At 54.7% G+C, this 20833-nt stretch overlaps 1 protein-coding gene and 1 long non-coding RNA gene across 3 annotated transcripts in view; one reads left to right on the forward strand and one right to left on the reverse strand.

Annotated features, from left to right (window-relative positions):
- Window positions 1-20833, forward strand: part of KIF25 (kinesin family member 25) — a 45030-nt gene that overhangs the window by 16272 nt on the left and 7925 nt on the right. For both annotated transcript variants that reach the window (XM_047734678.1, XM_047734679.1), the window contains 4 exons: window positions 1731-1819; window positions 3771-3807; window positions 13081-13148; window positions 18579-18653. In XM_047734678.1, the coding sequence (XP_047590634.1) occupies window positions 1731-1819; window positions 3771-3807; window positions 13081-13148; window positions 18579-18653 (269 nt within the window). The remainder of the gene's footprint in view (window positions 1-1730; window positions 1820-3770; window positions 3808-13080; window positions 13149-18578; window positions 18654-20833) is intronic.
- LOC125102978 (uncharacterized) lies at window positions 15304-20063 on the reverse strand. The gene is made up of 3 exons (XR_007128247.1): window positions 19410-20063; window positions 17773-17881; window positions 15304-16234 (listed from the first exon to the last, which is right to left on the reverse strand). It is a non-coding gene; the product is annotated as an uncharacterized LOC125102978 (long non-coding RNA).

Here is a 20833-nt window from a genome sequence, read left to right on the forward strand (position 1 = left end):
TAAATGGGAGAACGTGCCAGAACTCACAGCAGCAGCAGCAGCATGGTGGTTATTAGCGGGAGTCCCTCTTGCAGCCCTGCCACATGAGCTCGGACCCCAGGCTCAGTCTGGGGACTGGGTCCCTCCCCCAGGCTTCGTGGACCACACTGGGCTGTGCCGATGGAGGCCTGGTACGTGTGAAGTGGAGGTGGCTGTCCCTTCCTGTTGGTGACACTTCTTCACTCAGGGATGCGACCACCTCTTAGGTCACCTGACACCGCCCTTCACCTGCTGTCTCCCAGGTTCTCCCGCCTGGCCCTCCCCCTCCTTCTGCATGGTCTTTCCTGTCTTGTGACACAGTGTTGGTTCCCAAGCCCATGTCTGCCCCCACAGATGCTGGATTCTGGTAGAACCCCTGCCATGCCGACAATTCCCATGCTTTCCCACTGATGTGTCTGTCATCTGGGGTGCTGGGGAGGAGTGCGTGGCTCCCTTCTGGTGGGTGCGGAATTCCAATGTCAGGTGACAGTCCCAAGCACGGACTAGGTCGTTGGTGTCAAGGCTGCAAGGACGGTCATGATGAAGTTCTTAAACCTAGGTGAGGTTCAGTGGGGTGAGGTTCGGAGCCAATGGCTAAGAAAGAATTCTTAAGATGTCTTTGGTGCAAAAAGGTGGTTTATTAGAGAACGGGGACAGGACCCGTGGGCAGACGGAGATGCTGCGCCATTATCCTGAGGAGTGGCTGATTATATACACAGGAGATGGGTAGGTGAGGACAAAGGGGGTGATGTTAGTCTCTAAGGAATTTTGGAAGTTCTCCAGGACCTTGAGGGGCTAGCTATTGTTGGGATAAAGGTTATTCATTACTAGTAGTAAAAATCTTCTAGTGAGACCCTTTAGATGTATATCAGTGGGCCATATGCTTGGGAATGATTCTCGACACTATCTTGGAGATCTAAAGTTTCACATTTCTCCTATCAAGTGTCCTTGTTAGTGAGATTTGGGTTTAGAAGAAATTTAACTTTATTTAGGGCCTGAGGAACTGAGTTATTTGCCTCTGGAAATTGTGCTATTGTTAGATAGCTTCTTTGTTGTAAATCTCTAGGATATTGATAAACCAAGGGAGACTCCTGTCTTGCAGGACTGCGATCTCTGCAAGTTAACTATTTGTTTTTCTTTTAGGGCAGCCAGGGGTGCCTGAGGAAGTCACACATATTACCGAGGGGAGCGGGTGGAGAGGGGTGCAAGGTGCCAACTTTTGTCCTTAGTCAGCCTCCTGCTCCCTCGTCATTCAGAAGGTCAGAGATGTGCAGCTGGAGGTGAGCTGCTTGTTCTGGACACGGCCCTTCAGGATCGATAAAAACCCGGTGCTTTAGCTATCAGGGGAGTGCGCAGCACAGCTGTGCTCCAAGGGCTGATGGAAGGCGTTGGGGACGCATGGGGACACGGTGGCAGAGTTTGTGTTTCTGACACGCTGTGTCGTGAAGGAGGAACGGACGGCTTCATTATGGTGTCGACATTGGGAAAGGACCTGTGGGCAAACGGGGCCAGCGCCATGCCAGGAAGCGTGTCTGAGCACCACAGGACAGTCATTTGCCAGGGAACACATTCACGTGGGGATTTTTAAAAAGCTTGAAAGAGCACTGAGCGCCCAGTACCCTTCCTGGGGACTTGCTCAGAAGCCAGTACTCGGGATGCCCTCTCTGGGGAAACGGTTCCTCCGCTCACAGGTGGAAACTCTCTGGTTGTAGGAGCTGAAAGGGAATGTCAGAGTTCATTGTCGGATCCGCCCTCTGCTGCCTTCTGATGAGGAATTTGATGGTCAAGCTTCCCGGGACAGGTGATCTGCTTCTGCATGGTGTGTGCGCATGTGTGTGTATGTGTGTGCATGTGCGTGTGTGCATGCACGCAAGTGTGCATGCATGTGTGTGTGTGCGCACACGCACATGTCTCTTTGAAGGAAAAAGAAAGTGCAGCCATTTCCTGTGCCTCCTGTGTTCCTGCCCCTGGCCCTGAAGCGGGATTTCTCATGCTCTGGGGGAGGGTGATTTTCTGGAAGGAGCTGAGTAGTTAATGGGCTGCTGGAATGTGGCTTGAATGTGGCCAGAAGTTCTGAGCGAGCCCCGTGTGGGTCGTAGGGGTTCTGCGGCCTGACGGGGTCAGGCTTCTTTCAGCAATTGACAAGGCCAGGCTCTGGCTGGTCCTTCTCTGTCCGTTAGTCTGTCAGAGGAAAGGGCATCCTTCTTTACTGACTCCGAAGACCCCTCCGGGGTGCGAGAAGGTCATCAGTGTGGACGCGGCTGGTCGTTGTGACTTGGACAGAGTTCTGGTGGTGTTGATGAGTAGCACAGAACTACCTGACATGGCTTTAGTTGGCTTTAGTTGGCTGTGTACTTGAAAACCGTCCTCAATTGGACCTTCCCTTCTTCCCCAGATGAAACAAACCCTTGCGGAAAGGTCGGCCCCGTGTCCTGTGGAATGGATCCCACATTCCGGGCCCTCCGGCCTACGCGATGCTGCCTACTAGCCCCCTGCTTCCCTTAGGTCAGCCTTGGGGGCTCTGCGGCCAACAGGCTCTCACCCCTGCCCTGTGAGTTGGCTCATGTCGGGGGCCTCCCCTTGTCCGCCTAAATCTCGTTCTCCTGGAGGGGCCTGCCTCGCGTCTCACTGGTGTGTGTGTGTCATGCGGTCTAGCGTGTGACTTCGGAAGGTCTTCAGGAGGCCCCGGGCCGGCCCTACAGTGTGAAACACAGTTTGTATCTCTTTGACAGCGAGTGGATATCTTTCTCATCCAGACTTACTTTGCTAGCTCAGACTTTGCTGGGCCGTGGTGGCCGGCGGCCAGCAGCCATCTGTCAAAGGGCCGGAAAGCGAGGTGTGTCGGGAACCGTGGCATACCACAGGGCTGGCGGTCCTGCTCCGAAGTGTCTCCCTGAGCGTGGGGTTCCTGTGGCGTGAGCGACATCTCACTGCCGGGGTTGGGCTGCTCGCACCGTCACAGGAGTCCGGCTGCCCAGTGCTTCTCTTGCCGGTCGGCCTGTTGGCACGGCCCCAGCGGCCTCGCAAACTTTCCTTCATGTTCCCGCCTCCCCTATGTTCACTTGACGTTCACTATGGAGCACGTTGCATTTTTCCAGGTTCCCAACTGCCCTCAAAGCCCCGAGTTCCCAAAGACAGAGACTGTGCTGTGAGGTTTGCTGCCCATCAGTCACCCCGAGACTCAGAGTAGAGATGTCCTGTCTCTCCCATGACACACAGGGGGTATGGAATGAAGAGCAGAGGCGTGGGAGAAAACACTTCCAGAGAGTGTGAATAGGGAGGAGGGGAGGGAAACTGAGCAATGGGGAAGAGTCAGAGACATTGATACAAGAGGGAGGCATGGGGGGCAGCAGGGGCGCAGAGAGACGAAGCCAGAGGCGAGGAGAGCACCGGTGGGGAGGACCAGACGGTGAAAACAAAAGAGGGCTCAGCAGAAATGAGCGTGGGGTAGAGTGTCGGGTGCCCGCGGGGCTCAGGCAGTGACGTGTTTGCCTTCGGCTGAGGTCGTGATCTCAGGGTCCTGGGATGGAGTCCTGCATCGGGCTCCCTGCTCTGTGCGGCGTCTGCTTGAGATTCTGTTTTCCTCCGGCTCTGCCCCTTCCCCTCAGCCCGCATGCGTGTGCTCTCTGTCTCTCACATTCTCTAAAAGAAAGAGAAAGGAAGGAAGGAAAGAGTGTGGCAGAGTGTGGACGGTGGGGAAACAAATGGAAGCGCCACCGTGATGCCTGTTTTCACTGTCCTTCTACCCCCAGCTCGGCGTCTGCAGGAGTGGTCCACGCCGTGGACGACGTGAGTGACATCCCCAACACACCGTCTTTGGAGGAGCCTTCCATGTGGTGGTTCCCACGGTTCCCAGATGTCCCCCCACTGCCCGGGGAGTAATTTAGAGAGCCTCCTGGATAATGACGGGTTCTGGGGCTTGGTTTCCATGGGAGCGAGACACCGATGAACCTCCGGGCACACATGCGTCGTGTGACACCACAAGGCTCCTACCCATGGGGGTGTGTGAGGAAAGCAACTTCACCTTTGTTTTACCTGGTTTCCCGGCTTCCAAACCAGCCAGCACAGGTGAGAGTGGGCATGAAGTCTAGAGCATTAGGGAGGAAACACAAGCCTCGAACCCGTGTAGCCAGGTGACCCAACTGGTTTTAGATTCATGCAATGGCCACAGTGACCACTGGCTCGTGGTTTTGTGTTCTCTTCAGAACCTGCGTGTTTCTTAGTTTTCTGTACCCAGGAGGCCTGGAAGTGACAGTAGGAACCCCAGCGCCCTGCCTGGCTTCCACGTGCAGGGACATGGGGCTCTGCAGTGGCCGTGGGTGCCAAGAGTCGAACACCTTCAGCCAATTGTTCTAGAAGTTACAAAGAGGTAAACATTATGATGGGCTTCCAGGATGAAATGGACTGCGGATTGCTGGCAGGGAAAGTGGTTCTCTGTAGAAGAGTCTGGCTGACACAGGTATGGAGTATGGGAGACGATTAGAACTCGGCACTTGAAAGTCCTAATGGCTCTGGGGGACAGACTTCAGTGGGTGCAAGACCGTTGGGGGTCAGCAGGATCTTTACCACGGAAGGTTCCAGAAGCCCTTGGAATCCAGAACCCTCAAAATTTCCCCGAAAGCGAGATGCTCAGACATTAGGAAGTGGTGATGGATGGGAGGTGTCGACAGCCCCGTGACGGAGAAACTGGGGCCTCAAAGCCGAGCCTCCATCGAACAGAGTCTCAGGGTCTGTCCTTCTGAACCAGAGCAAGAAATCTGCGAGTCAGAAGGGGAGACACATTACAGGACAAGTGACCCTAGTTCTCTGAGAAATCAGACCCCCAGGAAGGGAGACAGGAGCCAGCAGGAGAGACGCACCGGGCTCGCGATACAGTGCCCGCACCCAGCTGTGAACCGCACGCTGTGGGGACAGCCAGGGGAACTGGATCTGTCCTGCTAACATCACAGTGTGGGGTTAGTGACGGCGCGGTGCGCGTGTGGAGATGGAGGTCCTCATCAGCGGAACGCGGGGATGCTGTTGTCTGACATTCATTTTAAAACATGCCAGAGAAGAGCCCGGATAGCTCAGTCGGCAGAGCATCATAAAACACGCCAGAGAGCTGGCCAGTGGGTTGGGCACGCGTCTGAAGCCAGCGGGAGCGAAGGTCAGCCGGGCGGTGACGGCCCGGGTTTGTGCACGGTTGAGAGTCCTCACCAGGAAGAGTCGTGACTGTGCTGGGCTTCCGCATCCGGGCAGCGCGTCGCGACCGTCACAGCACGAACGTAGGGGCTTGTGGGGTGTGAGCTCTCGGCTGTGGTGACGGCCTCTGGACGGCTGCCCGCCTGCCCGCCCTCCCCGCTCTGGTGAGGTTGGCTATTGCAGCGTGTCCCACCACGGTCCCAGGTCCCAGGTGAGGACCCTTCCCTCCGTGCGCCGCTGGCCTCTGTTCTGCAGAGCAGCCCGGGGGGCGTCTGGTGCTCCAGTTAACGCTCCCGACAGGCTGCAGAAGTGAGCACTTTAGAAAGTCCTTGTTTTTAGGTATTTTCTTACCTGTCACTGGATGCATCGTAGGTCACCTCAAACAGCAGGGAATAGATGCAATTCTCCTTCTTAAGAGTTTGAGCTAAAAGAAGCTCTAGACACTATGTATTCATGGTTAAGTTCTGACCTTCTCTACACTTTGTGTGATCTGTGGGCATCCTGGTCGACCTTCAGAGTTATTTCTCCTTAGGAACCAGTCTCCTGAGCCTGGGGCCCAGCCTCCACGTGCGGAGGACCTGCTGCGGCTCCCGCCCTGATGCACCTACGTTCATCCTGGCAACTGTCCCCTCTAGTCCCTGTCCAAGTCCCTCTGAAGCTTCAAATTCAGAAGTTGGAGGGTTTGGTGGTTTTTTTCCCATTTTACCCATCAAGATTGATTGGGTGATTTGGGGTTGTTTAGGGCAATCAGTGGGGTCTCAAGTTGCTTTTTAACCTAACAGAGCTGTTTGTTCAGGAATGTGGTATCAGGGACTCTGCTGAGGGGGGGTGGGGGGAGCATGGGTGGAGGGTGACCCCGTGGTGGGCTCTTATTTCCAGAGTCAGAAGAGGCTGCAAGTGTGTGTTGAGTTTCCTTTCAGTCTGCTGTCGAATTCGACCTTAAATAGTCCCAGACTCAACCTGTAAGTTTGGGGCAGCCTGATCCCTCTCCAAGCTCTCGTGGCCCGTGTGAACCCGGATCTGCAGGAACAGGTCTCGGGCTCTGTCTTCTTGTCTGCGGCTCTCCTTCCTTTCACTCTTACTGAACCGTCAGTCTGACTGCCACATGCTTGAGTTTCTGAACGCAGCTACGAGGCCTATAGGTCTGTCACTTCTCATGCAAATATCTGTTCTTGAGGTCAAGGCTCTTTTGAGAGGTGCTTACAAAGGCTGATGAATTTGCAACGCCTGAGACAAAGTTTTAATGGTCGAAGTTCCTACAGTCCTCAACAGCGTCCTTGTCCTTGTCCTGAGGTTCGCCATCCTCTGCAAACAGCTGCGGCTTCTGGAAAAGGCAGAGACCTGTGGTGCTGCAGAAACTCTGGCGTCTGCCCCTCAGGACCCCCAGCTCTGCTGCGATGAGATGTAAAGCAGCTGTCCCCTTTGTGTCCCTGCTCCAGGCAGCCTCAGTCTTAGAACCGATATTCGAGATGGCTCACATGATCTCCAGACAGAACATCCCAGACTGAACACTTGGTTTCCCCTTTGGACAGACTCTGCCCGACTCCCCATCGTTGCAAGTGGCAACTCGATCCACTCAGTTCCTGGTGCTCGAACCGGAGTCACCGTCGATGCCTGCCTTATCACCACTCAGCAGGCCCTGTGTGTTCTGCAGAATCCCTTCCCTGGGTCTCTTTACTCCATTCCCATCGCCCTTGCACTCAGGGCCGTGCTCCCCTCCGCAGAGCTAGCTGACCCGTTCCTCTGTCTCCTGCCCGTGTCTGATCCACTCCGTAGCTGGGAGCAGGCCCTGAAGGCACAGTGGGATGGCGTACAAGCCCTTCCGGCTCCGGCTCCTCCGTGAAGTCACAAGGACTTAAGGGCAAAGTCAGATACTCTTGAGTCTGACCTCTGTTTTCCCGTCCGTCTGTGCCGCCGGCTCCTTCATGCACCACTCCTGCCACGCTGGCCTTGACCGGGACCAGCCCCGTGCTGCCCGCAGGTCTCTGCACTTGCTCCTCGGGCCAGAACCCCTTCCATGCTCTGGGCCTGGCCTGCCCTCCTCACCTCTGCACTCAGCACAAGCATCACCACCCGCAAAGGCCCTGCCGGGGGTCCCAGTCTGAAATGCGCCGTCCCTGTCACCTCCCAGCATCCATTTACTTCTTCGGGGTTCTTGGAAGAATTCATCTGCGACTGGTCTGCGTCAGCCCATGCCAGCGTCGCCCCTGTGTTCATAAGACCCCGTTTGGGATGTCCTGTCCCCTCCCCGCCATGTGCAAACTTGCCAGCATCCGGCCTCGGTGCGCACACATACGCGTTGTACGTGCGTGGGGCCGCCCGCACTGACCGTGCTCCTGACCTCCGAGGGGAACGCGTAGTGAGAATGCCAGCAAGCGTAGGGACACTCGGTCCGGCCTGCCGGTCACCAGCATGCTGAGAATGTGGAAAGAACCAGGACTACTTAATATTTATTAGCAACACACAAACACAATAATAAATATATTCTTCCCGCTGTTTCTGAAAAATAATTCCAACAGGACACAAACACCACCCTTCGTGTCCTCATCGAGGAACAGCAAAACAGTAAAGCAGTGTCGCCTAATACTGCCACGTGAGCCCGGTCACGTAGACAGAAGTCGGCTGCGTGCCATCTGCGAGCGCCGCTGTGGAGTCCGTGGAACCCCCTTCGCGGTTACCAGCACGCGGCGCCGAGCGCCTCTATCCTTACGTGATCATAAAGAGTGTATGACACAGGGTTTAGCACCCGGTATTGGGTATGTGACCTGTGGTCTTTGACTCCTAGACAAGACTCCAGTGAGCAGGGGTTAGGTTTGGGGGGACAGGGAACAGGTGTCGCAATCCTGTTCTGGGGACGAGAGGGGCAGAAGCAGCTGAGCATGGAAGCGGGGCTGGGCAGCGCCCCACAGACCAGCTGTAGGGACAGGCCCTGTGGGATCAACACTGGCTGTGTTCCCAGTGACAAGAACCAGGGAAGGAAATCGGGATGCCTTGGGGGTGAATTTGCAAACAAAAGGGGAATCTTTGAACTTGTCAGAGGCAGAAAGACAGGCGCCGGCCAGCAGGTTGTCAGTCTCTCCGAGCTCAGTGTGCAGGAAGAAGCAGCAGCGTTTGAGTTTGGATTTGATTCCGCCCGTTGCCCACGGGAATGTTGAACCCAGACAAGAGAGTGAGTTTCCCTGAAGACTTTCATAAGATGCGTCAGGAAACTCCTACAAACCGAGACACACACACCGCTGGGAATCAGGCTGAGGCCGCGGGCAGACGGTCTGAGAACACTTGTCTCTGTGCCTTTTCCCAGCTCTGCCCCTCTGCCAGCTCACAGGTCCTGTCCCGATGGCAGCGTGTGGCGGCCCTGCTCACGCTCGCGGGGCCCCCAGCATGAGAGAGGGGCCTCTCAGCAGTCAGGTGCTTCCTGAATGACCACGTGAGAACAAGATGACAGATGAGACACAAATGCCACCATCTGGCCTTCCCATTCTTTCCAGGAAGATGTGTGTGACCTCGCCGCAGCCACCAAATTTCCACCCAATTTCCTCTGCATGTCCTGTGGAGAGGCAGGTGGGCCCGGAGGCTGGGCCAGACCCAGGCTCCCTCCCTGAGGCAGGAAGGGGCTGCATTCTCCATTGAGGGGGGGGCTTCTCTGTGATGGGAACAATGGTGGCTCTCATTGGTGTCACCACATTGCAAAATGGTGTTAGTCTAGCTCTGTCATTCCTTCTTCCTTTACTCCTGGACGTTTCCCCTGTGTCCTTGCTGTTGCCCAGCGGGACAGCCCACGGGGGAGCTCTGTCCTTTCCCCTTTACTCATCAGCTTTAAAATAACGCCAGATTCCTTGGCTTCCTGCCCAGGTGCCCAGGGAAGGTTTGGTTAAGTGTCAGGATGCTGGCTTGAGACCAGGCTCTGCTGCTGCTCAGAGACCAGGCTCCAGAGTCTGGGAGACCCTGGGGGCCTCCTGACCTCGTCTCCATCTGTGTGTCCTCATGCGCCCGTGTTCTGTAGTCGGGAGGAAACCCGGCCACTTCACAGTCAGTATCCAGGGGGGTTGTTCGTTGTCTGGTTGGCTGTCTGGTTTTTATGCAGGATTTAGGGCGATTTGGAATGTACGCCGCTTGCTTACTAGCACACAGACCTCTATGACCGCATCGTCCAGCACGGGAGCTGGAACGTGGCAGTGACCACCCTCCCCCCACCGTCTTGAGTCCATCACTGTGTCCGATCTCATTTTGAGCTGTCGTGCATTGAACAGGTATTATAGACGCGGTTGCTGATAAAAGCCGTGGGTTACACAATATTTATAAGTACTTAAAATACCTATAAATTATGTATAAAAACTTACAGAAATTATACTTATAAATAAAACTGCATACACTGTGGATGGTTATATGTAAATAAATTTTCCTGTCTGTATTTGGTCCTAAAATGTCATTGGTGAGTTTTAGTTGTATGTTGGGGGACTGAGTTTTTCAACTCAACATGATTTTTTTTTAATGGACAGATTCTGTGACTTTTTAAAAAGATTTTATTTAATTATTTGAAAGAGAGAAGGAGAAAGCACAAGTGGGGCAGAGGCAGAGGGAGAAGCAGGCTCCCCGCTGAGCAGGGAGCCTGATGCCAGATTCACCCCAGGACCCCGAGATCATGACCCGAGCCAAAGGCAGACGCTTCACCGACTGAGCACCCCCCAGCACCCCAAACTGAACATGAATTTGCCGAGATGTATTTGTCTCGATGCAGGCAGCGACTGAGAGGTAATGAGACCAGAGTGACGACCGTCTTTCACCGTTCCCGCCCCTTGGGCCATGGAACCCAAACATCTCCTGGGAGAGGATGGTTGCCTTCTATTTGCAAAACTCATGGCCCATCCAGCAGGTTTTTCAGAATAAGGAGATGATGCTCCCTGAGAGAGTGTTGAGAACTCACAGACTCAGAGTGAGCCCGTCTGCGGCCTCCGCTTTCCCCAGCTCCCCGAGGTTGGGGTGAAGGAGCCCCGAGGGCAGGGCAGGGCCTTCTGTGTCGAATGCCTTTCACTTAAGCTCCTCCTGGTCTCAGCGTCTGGCAGTTGGATTAAAGCTGACTTTTAGGGGCGCCTGGGTGGCTCAGTGGGTTAAGCCTCTGCCTTCGGCTCGGGTCATGATCTCAGGGTCCTGGGATCGAGCCCCGCATCGGGCTCTCAGCTCAACAGGGAGCCTGCTTCCCTCTCTCTCTCTCTCTGCCTGCCTCCCTGCCTATTTGTGATCTCTCTCTCCCTCTCTCTGTCAAATAAATAAATAAAATCTCTAAACACTGACTTTTAGCTTCAAAATGTGATGGCTGAGCCCGTGGCAAAGATCGTAGGCCCTGGGGGTTTCTGCAGCTGTCCAGGGGGCTGGAAGCAGACCCGAAAGCACCTTGGTGTCAGGAGACGCCTTTGCTCCTGACCCGCTCTGAGCGGGGCACCCGCCGCATGGAGCCCCCAGGAGACTTGGGATTCCGCGAGCAGGGATGTCCATGCCGTGGGGAGCCCCGAGGGTCTCTGTTACGTCTGCACGTCGGGCTGTTCCCCTCCCGGGAAGAAGGGCAGGCACTTACAATTTTGGATGAAAGGAAATTATCTTAAAAGGTCAAGGGAAGGAATCTTGCTTGTGAGGAGAAGGCGTGTGGAGCAGGACGAGCGAGGTGGTGTGTTTGGGCCGGCGGCGCGGACGCTGCAGCTGCGCTTGGGAAAGTGAAACTTTGTTCTTGGAATCAGTTCAGAAATTTAAGATCCAGTGATCACGCTGTAGGACGGCCTTCTAAACAGTCGTGGGGCGCTTCTGGACTCGGGCTTGTTTTTATGGCTTTTTATATTCCTTACACGGTGTCCCTCGAGCTTTTGGGGGAGACAGTTTGAACCTTTGCATTTTTTCATTTGTTTTTCTTTATGGTTAAAACTTGGGCATTTGGAAACATCAGCCAAACACTTTGGGGGCCGTATTCTTTGCAGAGTTCACCGGGAGGCACTGGGGATCCATCTTGGCATAATATTAAAGGAATACCACCAGGATCAGGCAACGGAAAAGGGAAATGATGCCTCTGGGAGGGGGCAGGGCCCGGGGCTGCGGTCGGATTCTGGGTTTGGGAGCCCGGGATATGGGCTCTGCTCCCAGCATCCTGTCTGTCCGTCCGTCCTGGGGCTGGGGTCGGGTAGGGACCCCGTTCTTTCAGGGTCGGGAGTGGAGAAGACTGAGGAGCTACTTCTGCTGTGGACAATATGACCACTGTGACATCGCAACATGGCTGTCACCGTGCGAGGCTAGACGGCACCTGAAACCGCCCTGGGAGCGCAGCAGGGGCTCGAGAGACCCTCCGTGGGGTGATGACCTCTCTGCTGGCGACTCCCCTGCGAATAAGACCTTGCCCTGGAGAGCCAGGCTGGGACACAGCCGTGCACGAGTCTCCGTGTGCCACCCGGAGGAGGCGTCTGGGAGTCGTGGCACGCAGGAGGCAGCAGCCGGAGACCCTGCTCCTTGCTGGCCGAAGTCACCGTGGACTGGGTTTCCACCCCGTCGGTGCTGCCGAACACTCCACTGTGGTAGCAAGCGGCCTCCGGCTCTGCCAGGGGCAACTAATCTCTGGAGAGAAGGACCCCCCGGGGGCCACTGCACACGCTTCTCTTTGTCACACTGTCCCCTTTCTGTTTCGTTTACATTTCGAGAAGTTTCCTAAGGCAGTGACCTAAAGAGAGCCTGAAGGGCACCAGGCTGGGGACAGAGAGGCCAGCTCCGGAGAGGCGAGGGGGCCATCTCTTTGGGGGGCGACGGGTGTTGGGAAGGGACAAGGACACGAGACGCTTGGCTGGATGTGTTGGCAAGGCGACTGCTTAGGAACTGTCACACAGCCCGACTTCCCCGGATGCCCCTGTGGTCCTCTATCGCTTCGCTTTCCACCGTGAGGACAGCTCACCGCGGAGAGGACAGCTCTCTGGTGAGAGCGGGGCCTTGCGGAATGCGCACCCTGCAGCCCCGGCGGGCGGCGGATAGGAGGGCAGGCAGCGGCGCCGGGGACGGAGAGCTACACGGTCCCGCAGCACGTCTGCAGCTCCTGAGCAGCCCACGGCCGTGTGTGTGCCATGAGGAGACGCGCACATCCTGCCGCAGCCGTCACGGCAACGTCCCTGTGCGCCGGTCACTCACCCCTGCAGCTGCAAGTTTGTTTTCTCACATGTTCCCGTACTCTGTCTTTTCACGAATTTGCATCTTGTTTTAGAAGTGGAACCAAGTCCAAGTGTTCATCCTCCCTTTGCCCGAGGACGAGTGATCTGATGCTGTGCTTCCAGCTGGAGACGGCCTTCACTTCCCGCGCACGGTGGTGTTGGGGATACTTTTGCATGATGATAAGTTGATGTATTTGGGAAAAGAACAAAAACAAAAAACCTTTAGCACCAGCAGCCATGGTTGAATTACAGCAAGTCTGAGATGGGGCTTCGTGAGCGCTGGGGGGGTCATGCGCCTGCCTCGAGCTATCGGGTGCCCCGCGAGGCGCTGTCCTGGGCCATTGCGTTTCCGTCCGATGCAGAGAAGGAGCCCGCCGGGCAGTCCCCGCGGATGCCCCAGCAGCACCTGGCCCTTCCTTCTCCCAGCAGCACCTGGCCCGCCATGCCCCGAGAGGGGAAGCGAACATCGCAGTCCTGGGGACCCTGCGGGCTCTGTCTGGTCGCTCCACCGCGCAGCTCAGTCAAGTGCGTCCAGTACAATCTGTAAGCCGGGCCGTGGCCGTGGCCACCGGAACTCGCCTTCACCAACAAGTGACAGGCCGCACCAGCCCGAGGGCGATGGCGAGCCAGCCTCGGCTCCTTGTTCTCCGTGTTCTCCATGCGGCCCCGGCTGACTCTTACCGCCTTGTCTGCTTTGCTTTGTTAGGAAACCGTCCTGGTGAGATGGGACCGTCCGGCTCACCGTTCGATCGACAAGACGTATAGTTTCGAGAGGTAAGTGCTTCGGTGCGTAACAACGACATGAAACACAGATTTCCCGCAAATGTTCGGTTCCCGAGACTCACCTGTCCCTTCCGCTCCTGGCTGAGCAGCAGGCACCCTTTGGAGCAAAGGGGTCTCTTCAGCCCGCGGCGTCCCCTGCAGGTGACCCCTGACCTGGGCATTGCACCTTTTGCAAACAGTAAGCGGGATGGAATCTAGACCAGATACGAGGTATAAAACCAGAAAACACAGGAGAAGGACTTTGTGACCTTGAGAAACGCCACTAAAAGTGTGATCTCTACGAGAAAAGTACTGCCGGCCCGATCGCTCTGAAACCATTGTGCGATTTGTTGGGGGAACGAGCCGGCAGGCCTGGTGCTAGAGCAAACCCCCGGAAATCAAAGCTCCCCGAGCACGTGTACCCAGAAAACAGGAGAACGGACGGCCGCTCAGCAAGCAGACCGAGTGTCCGGACAGACCTCCCACCAGAGTGCAATGCTGATGCCCCGAGTTTCCCGGGAAGGTCAGGGAGAGCCTGCTAGCCGCCACCCCACATGTCGGGGGTCTCGTCTGGGTCACTGAGGCACATGGTCCTGGGGTGGCAGTCTCTGAGCAGCAAACTCTCGAGTCTTTGTGGTGAATGATCCCGTCCAGGACAAGGGGCTCAGCACGGTGCTTCCCTCCCTGCTGGGAGCTGTTCCCGCCGTCCCCTGGTGTCCACCGCCGCTGGCTGGGAGCAGATGAACACGTCCAGACTTGGTAGGAAGTGACTCTCCCCGGAGGGCTGGTCCGGCCAGGGAAGGGATTCCCAGCACAGGGCCGCAGCTGTGGCCCAACAGGCCTCTGGCCTCGAGGGGTGCCAGCCCCCCAGGGTCGGAGAAGGGCTTCCATTTACAGGAGTGGAGTGGGGGGGCCTCCAGGGAGCACAGGCCTCTCACCCTGAGACCAGCCAGTCTCGGGGGGCCAGGCTGGGAGTCCCCATACTTGGACCCCATCCTTATGGAACTGCTTGGGTTTGGCTTTCCCCACCCCAGGGCCACGGTCCACAGTCACAGGGTCTGTGGGTTTGCGGCTGTGGTTCCTCCAGGGGGACCCCCCCCACCCCATCAAGAGCCTGTGACACAGTCTCTACCATCTGTTTATCAGGACCCGCCCTTTGGGCCTCACCCCTGTGGAGGGCCTGGGCCCCCTGTCCCTGTGTGTGCCCCCTTCTGAGGACGGGCCCAGCCTGGGGTCCTCCCGCACCTTCCCTCTGCCTCCCAGCAGGGCAGCTCCAGCTTCTCCGCCGCTCGGTGGCCTCTCCTCCTGCAGCCGAACATTCCTCTCCCTCTGTCCTTCCCGGATGTGTCCTGTACAGCGTTTCTGGTTCTGTGTCCTCGGAGTTAGGTGTGTGTGGAAGGGGGGAGGTGGCCATGCCTCCCGACCTTCTCAGGAAAAGCTGGGCAGGGGCCACAGGTGAGGGGACCAAGGCCCAGGGGTCACACGCCTTCCTGGAATGAAGTCCGGGTCCTCCTATGACACCAGCTGCCACCTGTGGGAACCGAGAAGGGCTGGTAAGGGCACAGGGGCGTGGGCCGGCTGACACCGGGACCTTGTTTTGGGGAGTGGGGAAGAGACGTGGCCACACCTCCCTCAGATGCCAGGGTTCTTGGGAGGCTCTGCACCAGCGGTCACACAGGCTGGGGTTCGGACTGAAGGGGGAGATCTCGATTTTGGTGTTTGGACAAAAAAAGAAATGAAGGGGGGTGCCTGGGGGGCTCAGTCATTAGATGTTTGCCTTTGGCTCAGGTTGTGGTCCCAGGGTCCTGGGATTGAGCCCCACATCGGGCTCCCTGCTCAGGAGGAAACCTGCCTCTTCCTCTCCCTCTCCCCCTGCTTGTGTTCCTTTTCTCCTTGCGTCTCCCTCTGTCAAATAAATAATAAAAATAAAATCTTAAAAAAACAAATGAAGGAGTACGCACAAGTCACTATACATCTAAGTTAGGAAGCAAGAACTTAAATTTATTTTTTTTTAAAGATTTTATTTATTTGAAAGAGAGAAATCACAAGTAGGCAGAGAGGCAGGCAGAGAGAGAGAGGAGGAAGCAGGCTTCCCGCTGAGCAGAAAGCCCGATGTGGGGCTCGAACCCAGGACCTGGGATCATGACCTGAGCCTAAGGCAGCGGCTTAACCCACTGAGCCACCCAGGCACCCCAAGAACTTAAATTTAAATCTGCACAGGAATTTATTCTGGGGAAATACTGTTTTGGTACCAGGACTGTCTCCCTTCATGAAGCTGTTTTGTGAAACTAATAGCTTTTTATGGAAGTAGTAGATGCCAAATATTTTATTTCAGTTCTGAAAGAAAATCTCAACAGTTCAGTATTTAACCCCTTATTTGTGCGTCAAAGGAAAATGCACTCCTGCTCTTCAGGAAAAACATGAATTGTCCCAGAGTCAGAGGATACTTGCTGCCTTCCAAGAAGAATAAAAATATATTATTACTTGTTAAAATGGCAAACTAAAAGTAACAGCCATTGTCCCAAAATGCCCTAAGAAAAATAATAAGTAATTTTATTGTCTCAAGTTTAGTTTACGTATCGAGTGGCCAGAGGACCCCTGGCTGCCTTCCCTCCTTACATGCGTTTATGCCGTCGTGGACCTACCACATGTTCGTGTTGACTCCCCTGGTCACGAGTTTGAGGCTTCCCCAAGCTCCCAGACATGCAGGCGGAGGGCTGCAGGGGACCCGAGGGCCTCCGAACCGGGTGCTGACAGCTCAGTTAACCAGGACACAAAACAGTCCAAGGCACAGAGAAAGGAGAAGAGCTCAGAGACCCCCTGATGCCTGCAGGGGAGCTGGGGGTAGGCTGGAGCCGGTGGGGGGTGCTGGCTGTGTGGAATGAAGGCCCCCCCACTCGGCCTGGCCTTCCCGATGGGCCACGCCCTCCATGGCCAAAATGTCACCCGCGCCTGGCTTCTCTCGCGGGGCGGGACGTCCGTTCAGGCAGCAGAGAGGCACGCACAGTCCTCTCTGGGAGCGCTCGAGTCTCTAGACGCGCTTCTTCAAAGACAGAGAAGTGGTTTCCAATGTCTGGAGAGACGTAAGGGGCATATTCCTAAGTAGAAGGAAATGTTAAAGTTCAACACAGAGAGGATTGGCCTTTCTCTTCTTTATTTTTAGGAGCACTTTATGTATTAGGGTTAGTGATCTTTTATCTGTGATTTAAGTTGCAAGTCTTTTTCCAAGTTTGTTATTTGTATTTTTTTTTCCTGAAATCTCTTAGCCACACCAAAGCTTTTTCCCTTTTAACTTAATTACAGTTACAAAGGTCACCAGGTTAGAGAAAAATATACCCACATCTTCTCCTAGTAATCCTGTGGTTTATTTTTTATTTTTTAACAAGCATTTCCTTTCTTAAAAAGATTTTGTTTATTTATTTGAGAGAGAGAATGAGAGAGTGAGAGAGAGAACACAAGAATGGCGAGGGTCAGAGGGACAAGTAGACACCCCACCGAGCAGGGAGCCCGATTCGGGGTTGGATCCCAGGACCCTGAGATCATAACCTGAGCCGATGGCAGACGCTTCACTGACTGAGCCACCCAGGCGTCCCTCCTATGGTTTATTTTTTACATTAAACTTGTGATCTGTTTGGGATATATTTTAGAATAATTAATGTCTTAGGAATGGAATGATCTCACTTTTTTCCATGTGCCTCCGTAGGTACAGCCATAACACTTAGTGAAACGAGCTTTTCCCCAATAATCTGAGATGTCTCCTTTATCCCACAAGCCGGGCGTAGTTGGGTCTAATTCTGCATTTGTCTCAGCTCCCGCAGGTGCTGCCAGCGCAGGCTTCGCAGCCCCTCCCCCCCATTTTATGTAAGCAGATGCTTCATTGTGTCCAGCTGCTGTGTTCCTGAGTAATGACTCGATACAATGTTACAAAGTATAGGTGGCAGCACCTTTGACCTTGGCTTCATGTTGGTGGGAAAGACCTGAGTGTTTAAGTAAGATGCTCACCAAACCTAAACTACTTACTAGTTAGGAAAAGTCTGCTGAGCCCTGCAGTGGACTAGACTGTAGAAGACATTGGGCCAGTGGCCACGGGGATGCCTTGTTTGAATCATGAGTTTTAAAAACCAACAGGAAAAGTGAGCTTACTGGAGAACTGGAGAAATATCAGAGAACACAGACTGACTTTGGGGGATGATGTTAAGGAATAACCATTAATTCTTTAAAATGTGGTAATGGTAAGTACCATCATGATGTTTTTCGGAAGAGTCTTCATTCTGTTCAGGTATGTACTGAAACATTTGCTAGGTCAGCTTCCACAGGCTCCAAGTGCGGGGCTGCCGGCTTGCGCCAAGTAGCCTGCCACGGGGAATTCTGTGATAAGTTAAAAAAAAAAAAAAAGATTCAAGGGGCCCCCTGGGTGGCTCAGTAGGTTCAGCGTCTGACTTTTGGTTTTATCTGAGGTTGTGATCTCTGGGTCGTGGGATCAAGTCCCGCATTAAATGGACGTTCCGCTGAGCGCAGAGCTTGCTCGGGATTCTCTCTCTCTCCCCCTCGGCTCCTCCACCCCTCCCTGCTCTCTCTCTAAAGTAATAAATAAATAAATCTTAAAAAAAAAAGATTCAAGAGCTCAGCACCATACCACTTGCTCCAAATGCCTTCCTGATCAGGCACAATGAGAACATTTTATATGCTTAAAATTACTGCTGCTTCTGGAGATACTTTGGGTCCATTGGCCACGATGAGACATTCTGAAAATGGAAGAAGGAAATATTTGGTGTCAGTATCCAGACGTCTAAGCTTAAATGCAAAGCACATGGGCTGTAATACAACAGACCACTAATGCTTAGTTCATACATTTGGGAGTCTGGCCCAAATTCTGCTTTCAGCTGCGTTCCAGTCTTGTTTCAAATTGTGCGACGAACTGCACTTTTTAATAGCTCCTTCCTACTTAGCTCAGTTTGTGCGTGCTTATAAACATGGGATTCCCGTTTCCATAGTCGACATTCCAGTCCCATGACGGGGACCGACATTCTGCTGAACTAACCCGGGGCCTAGGAGAACACCGCTTTGGAGAGCTTGAACATAAAAATTAAATATTACACACCCAGTGTTGCCCACAGTATGATTTTTTACATTATTCTTGTTGGACCCACTTAAATGGACCTAATTTAGTCCCAGGATAATTATATGGTATCCTTTCTTCTCTTCTTGCTGGCTTGCTCTTTCTTTCTGCTTTGCAAGCGTTCATAATTGTGTTTTTACGATGGAAGGAGACATTTCTCCAGTCTCTCTTAACCCCTGTTAGCCTGAAAGGTAATGGGTTGATCTCTTACTGTTGCAATGATGGATCCTGACTGTGCTGGAGGCTTAGATGGGAGTGGGTGAGGCTCTCGTTTCTCATATTGGGTTCCTAACGTACATCTCTCATTTCCCTTTGCATCTCAGGGTTTATGGTCCGGCAGAGTCTCAGCAAGAGGTGTTTGCAGATGTGTGCCCGCTGCTTACGTCTCTCCTGGACGGGTGAGTTGACATATCTTCAAGGTCGGTGATCAGAGTTACGAGGAACTGTAAGTAGGTCTCACTCGTGTTACAGAATGTGACCTTGGAGTCGGCGTATTTGCGACAATATTAGAGCCAACCAGTGGTGGGGGGAGGGGGAGTTGGTCTGCCTGCCAGCAAGAGGGCCACCCAAGACTTGAGAAGCGGCTGTCAGTGGGCTCCTACTCTCCGGTCCTCATGCGTGTGAAGACAGCGAGCAGCTGCCCTTGTGCTCTCTGGGACTCTCTGCATTTTAGAATTTTCAGGAAGGCTGTGGTGCGTGTTGACACTGGACCAAGGAACGCATCACTCCTTTGGGAGGAGAGCCCCTGGCTCCGGACACATGACTGCCAAGTCCCAAGGCCACGGGTCATTCCTTCTGAGTAAAGATCACATCTTTACTGCTGGCGCCCTGCACTCAGGGTCCGTGCGGGGTTCCCGGCGACAGATAGAACCAGGTTTGTGTGGCGACACAAGGCACCGAAACCTCCTGCCGTGGGACGCCCAGAAGAAGCCCGGTTGGGCGGAGGAGCCTGCATTCGGCCGCCTGAAGAAGGCGTCCTGGTGTTGGCCGGGCAGAGGCTCCCACAGCCAACGTCCACAGACCAGAAGCCATCAGCAGAGCCCCGGTTCTGCCCACGGTGCCCCAGCACCTGAAGCCCATCCCAGGGGCCTGAAAGGCACGGGAGGCGATGGGTCATGTCCCCACAGGAACCCCGGGCCTCCCCTTGCACCCACCTGTGGGGCCAGGCCTCCCGCGATGACACGGTTTCTCCTGACACGCTTCTTCTGGAATGCTGGGGCTCTTAGAGGCATCCAAAAAAAGTTCTTCCATGGAAAATGATAGGAGGGTTCTTTTTTCCTTTTTTTAGTAGGCCTCTCTTAAGTAAGCAGATTCCAGAAATGAAAAAGACACAGTGGTTAAATGATCTTTGCAAGACTTGCCTTTCCATCCCAAATGTGAAACAGATGGCATTAATCTCAGTGCTGAGCTGCTTTCTCCAAGAGGCTTCTGCATTCCTGAGGGTTCAGAAGGTCCCTGTAGGGGCTCTGGCTCTGCTGAGACCAAGGTGCTCCCACCGGAGAAGCGCCCAGCAAGCCCTCAGGGAAGGTGCGAGATGGGAACGAGGCGAGGTTGTTGTTGTGAAGACCTTGAGACTTCTCCGCTCCGGAAGACCAACAATGCAGGGCGGTGGCCGTGAGGTCCTGGCTCGGTCTTTGCCCTGACATGCTTCCTGCAGGACTGGAACAGTCGGTCCTGGAGGGAGGCCCCCATCGCTGTGCGAGGCCGGTTAGCAGGAGCACTGGCCCCACTCCTGGGAACAGGCCTCTGCTAGTGGGACTTGCTGGGGGTGCCTCAGGCGAAAAATCCATCTGATTAAAGGTCCATCTGTGAAATCAGACATTCGAGGTGGGGCCTGCGTGGGGACCGTCTCGCCCCTCCAAGACCGGAAGGGAGCGTCAGGGCTCAGGCTTCAGCCCCTGTAGGCCTGGATCAGCCGTCCCTTCCCGGCCAAGGTTACACATTTGTATCATTTATATGTTTATATCGTAAATGCTTATCCTATCATATAAGTTTGTATCTATTTTAAATAGTCTTTTGGTGTGATGTTCCAATCTTCCCACTGACATTTCGGGCTGAAGAAACAGCTGGAAGGAAATGCAGGGAGGCAGCAACTGTCCCTGTCCTTGTGACATGATCCGGAGCTGTTGGGTGGGGGGACAGCGCGCCTGTCACGGAGACCGCGCTGGCGTGTTCTGGCTCACTGCGGACACGGAATCATCAAGCCCCCTGGAATAACAGAGTCTAAGAACAAGTAACGGGGGAACCGTCCGCCGCGCTCAAGGTCCCATGCGTGACTGGGAAACCCCAGGGAAAGGCTATTTCACACGTGTTAGAAGCAGCCCGCGTTTACCAAGATGAGCTTTGTCGGATGACCCCAGCCCTGCCCTGACGGAGTGGATGGGGAGCACGAGGGGTCTTGCGGGGGGCGGGGGGGGACCCCAGTGTGGACCCTGTGTGCCAGCCGTGGGCTTCCAGAGGAGATGTGGAGTCACGGAGGGGAAGCAGGTGCTGGCAGGAGCGTGTGGAGCGGGTGCAAAGGTGAGTGTGGTTCGGCCTGACACTGCGTGACCAAACGGCCCCAGGGGTCCCGTGAAAA

The sequence above is a fragment of the Lutra lutra genome, chromosome 6 (genome assembly GCF_902655055.1).
Source record: "Lutra lutra chromosome 6, mLutLut1.2, whole genome shotgun sequence".
Classification (NCBI taxonomy): Eukaryota; Metazoa; Chordata; class Mammalia; order Carnivora; family Mustelidae; genus Lutra; species Lutra lutra.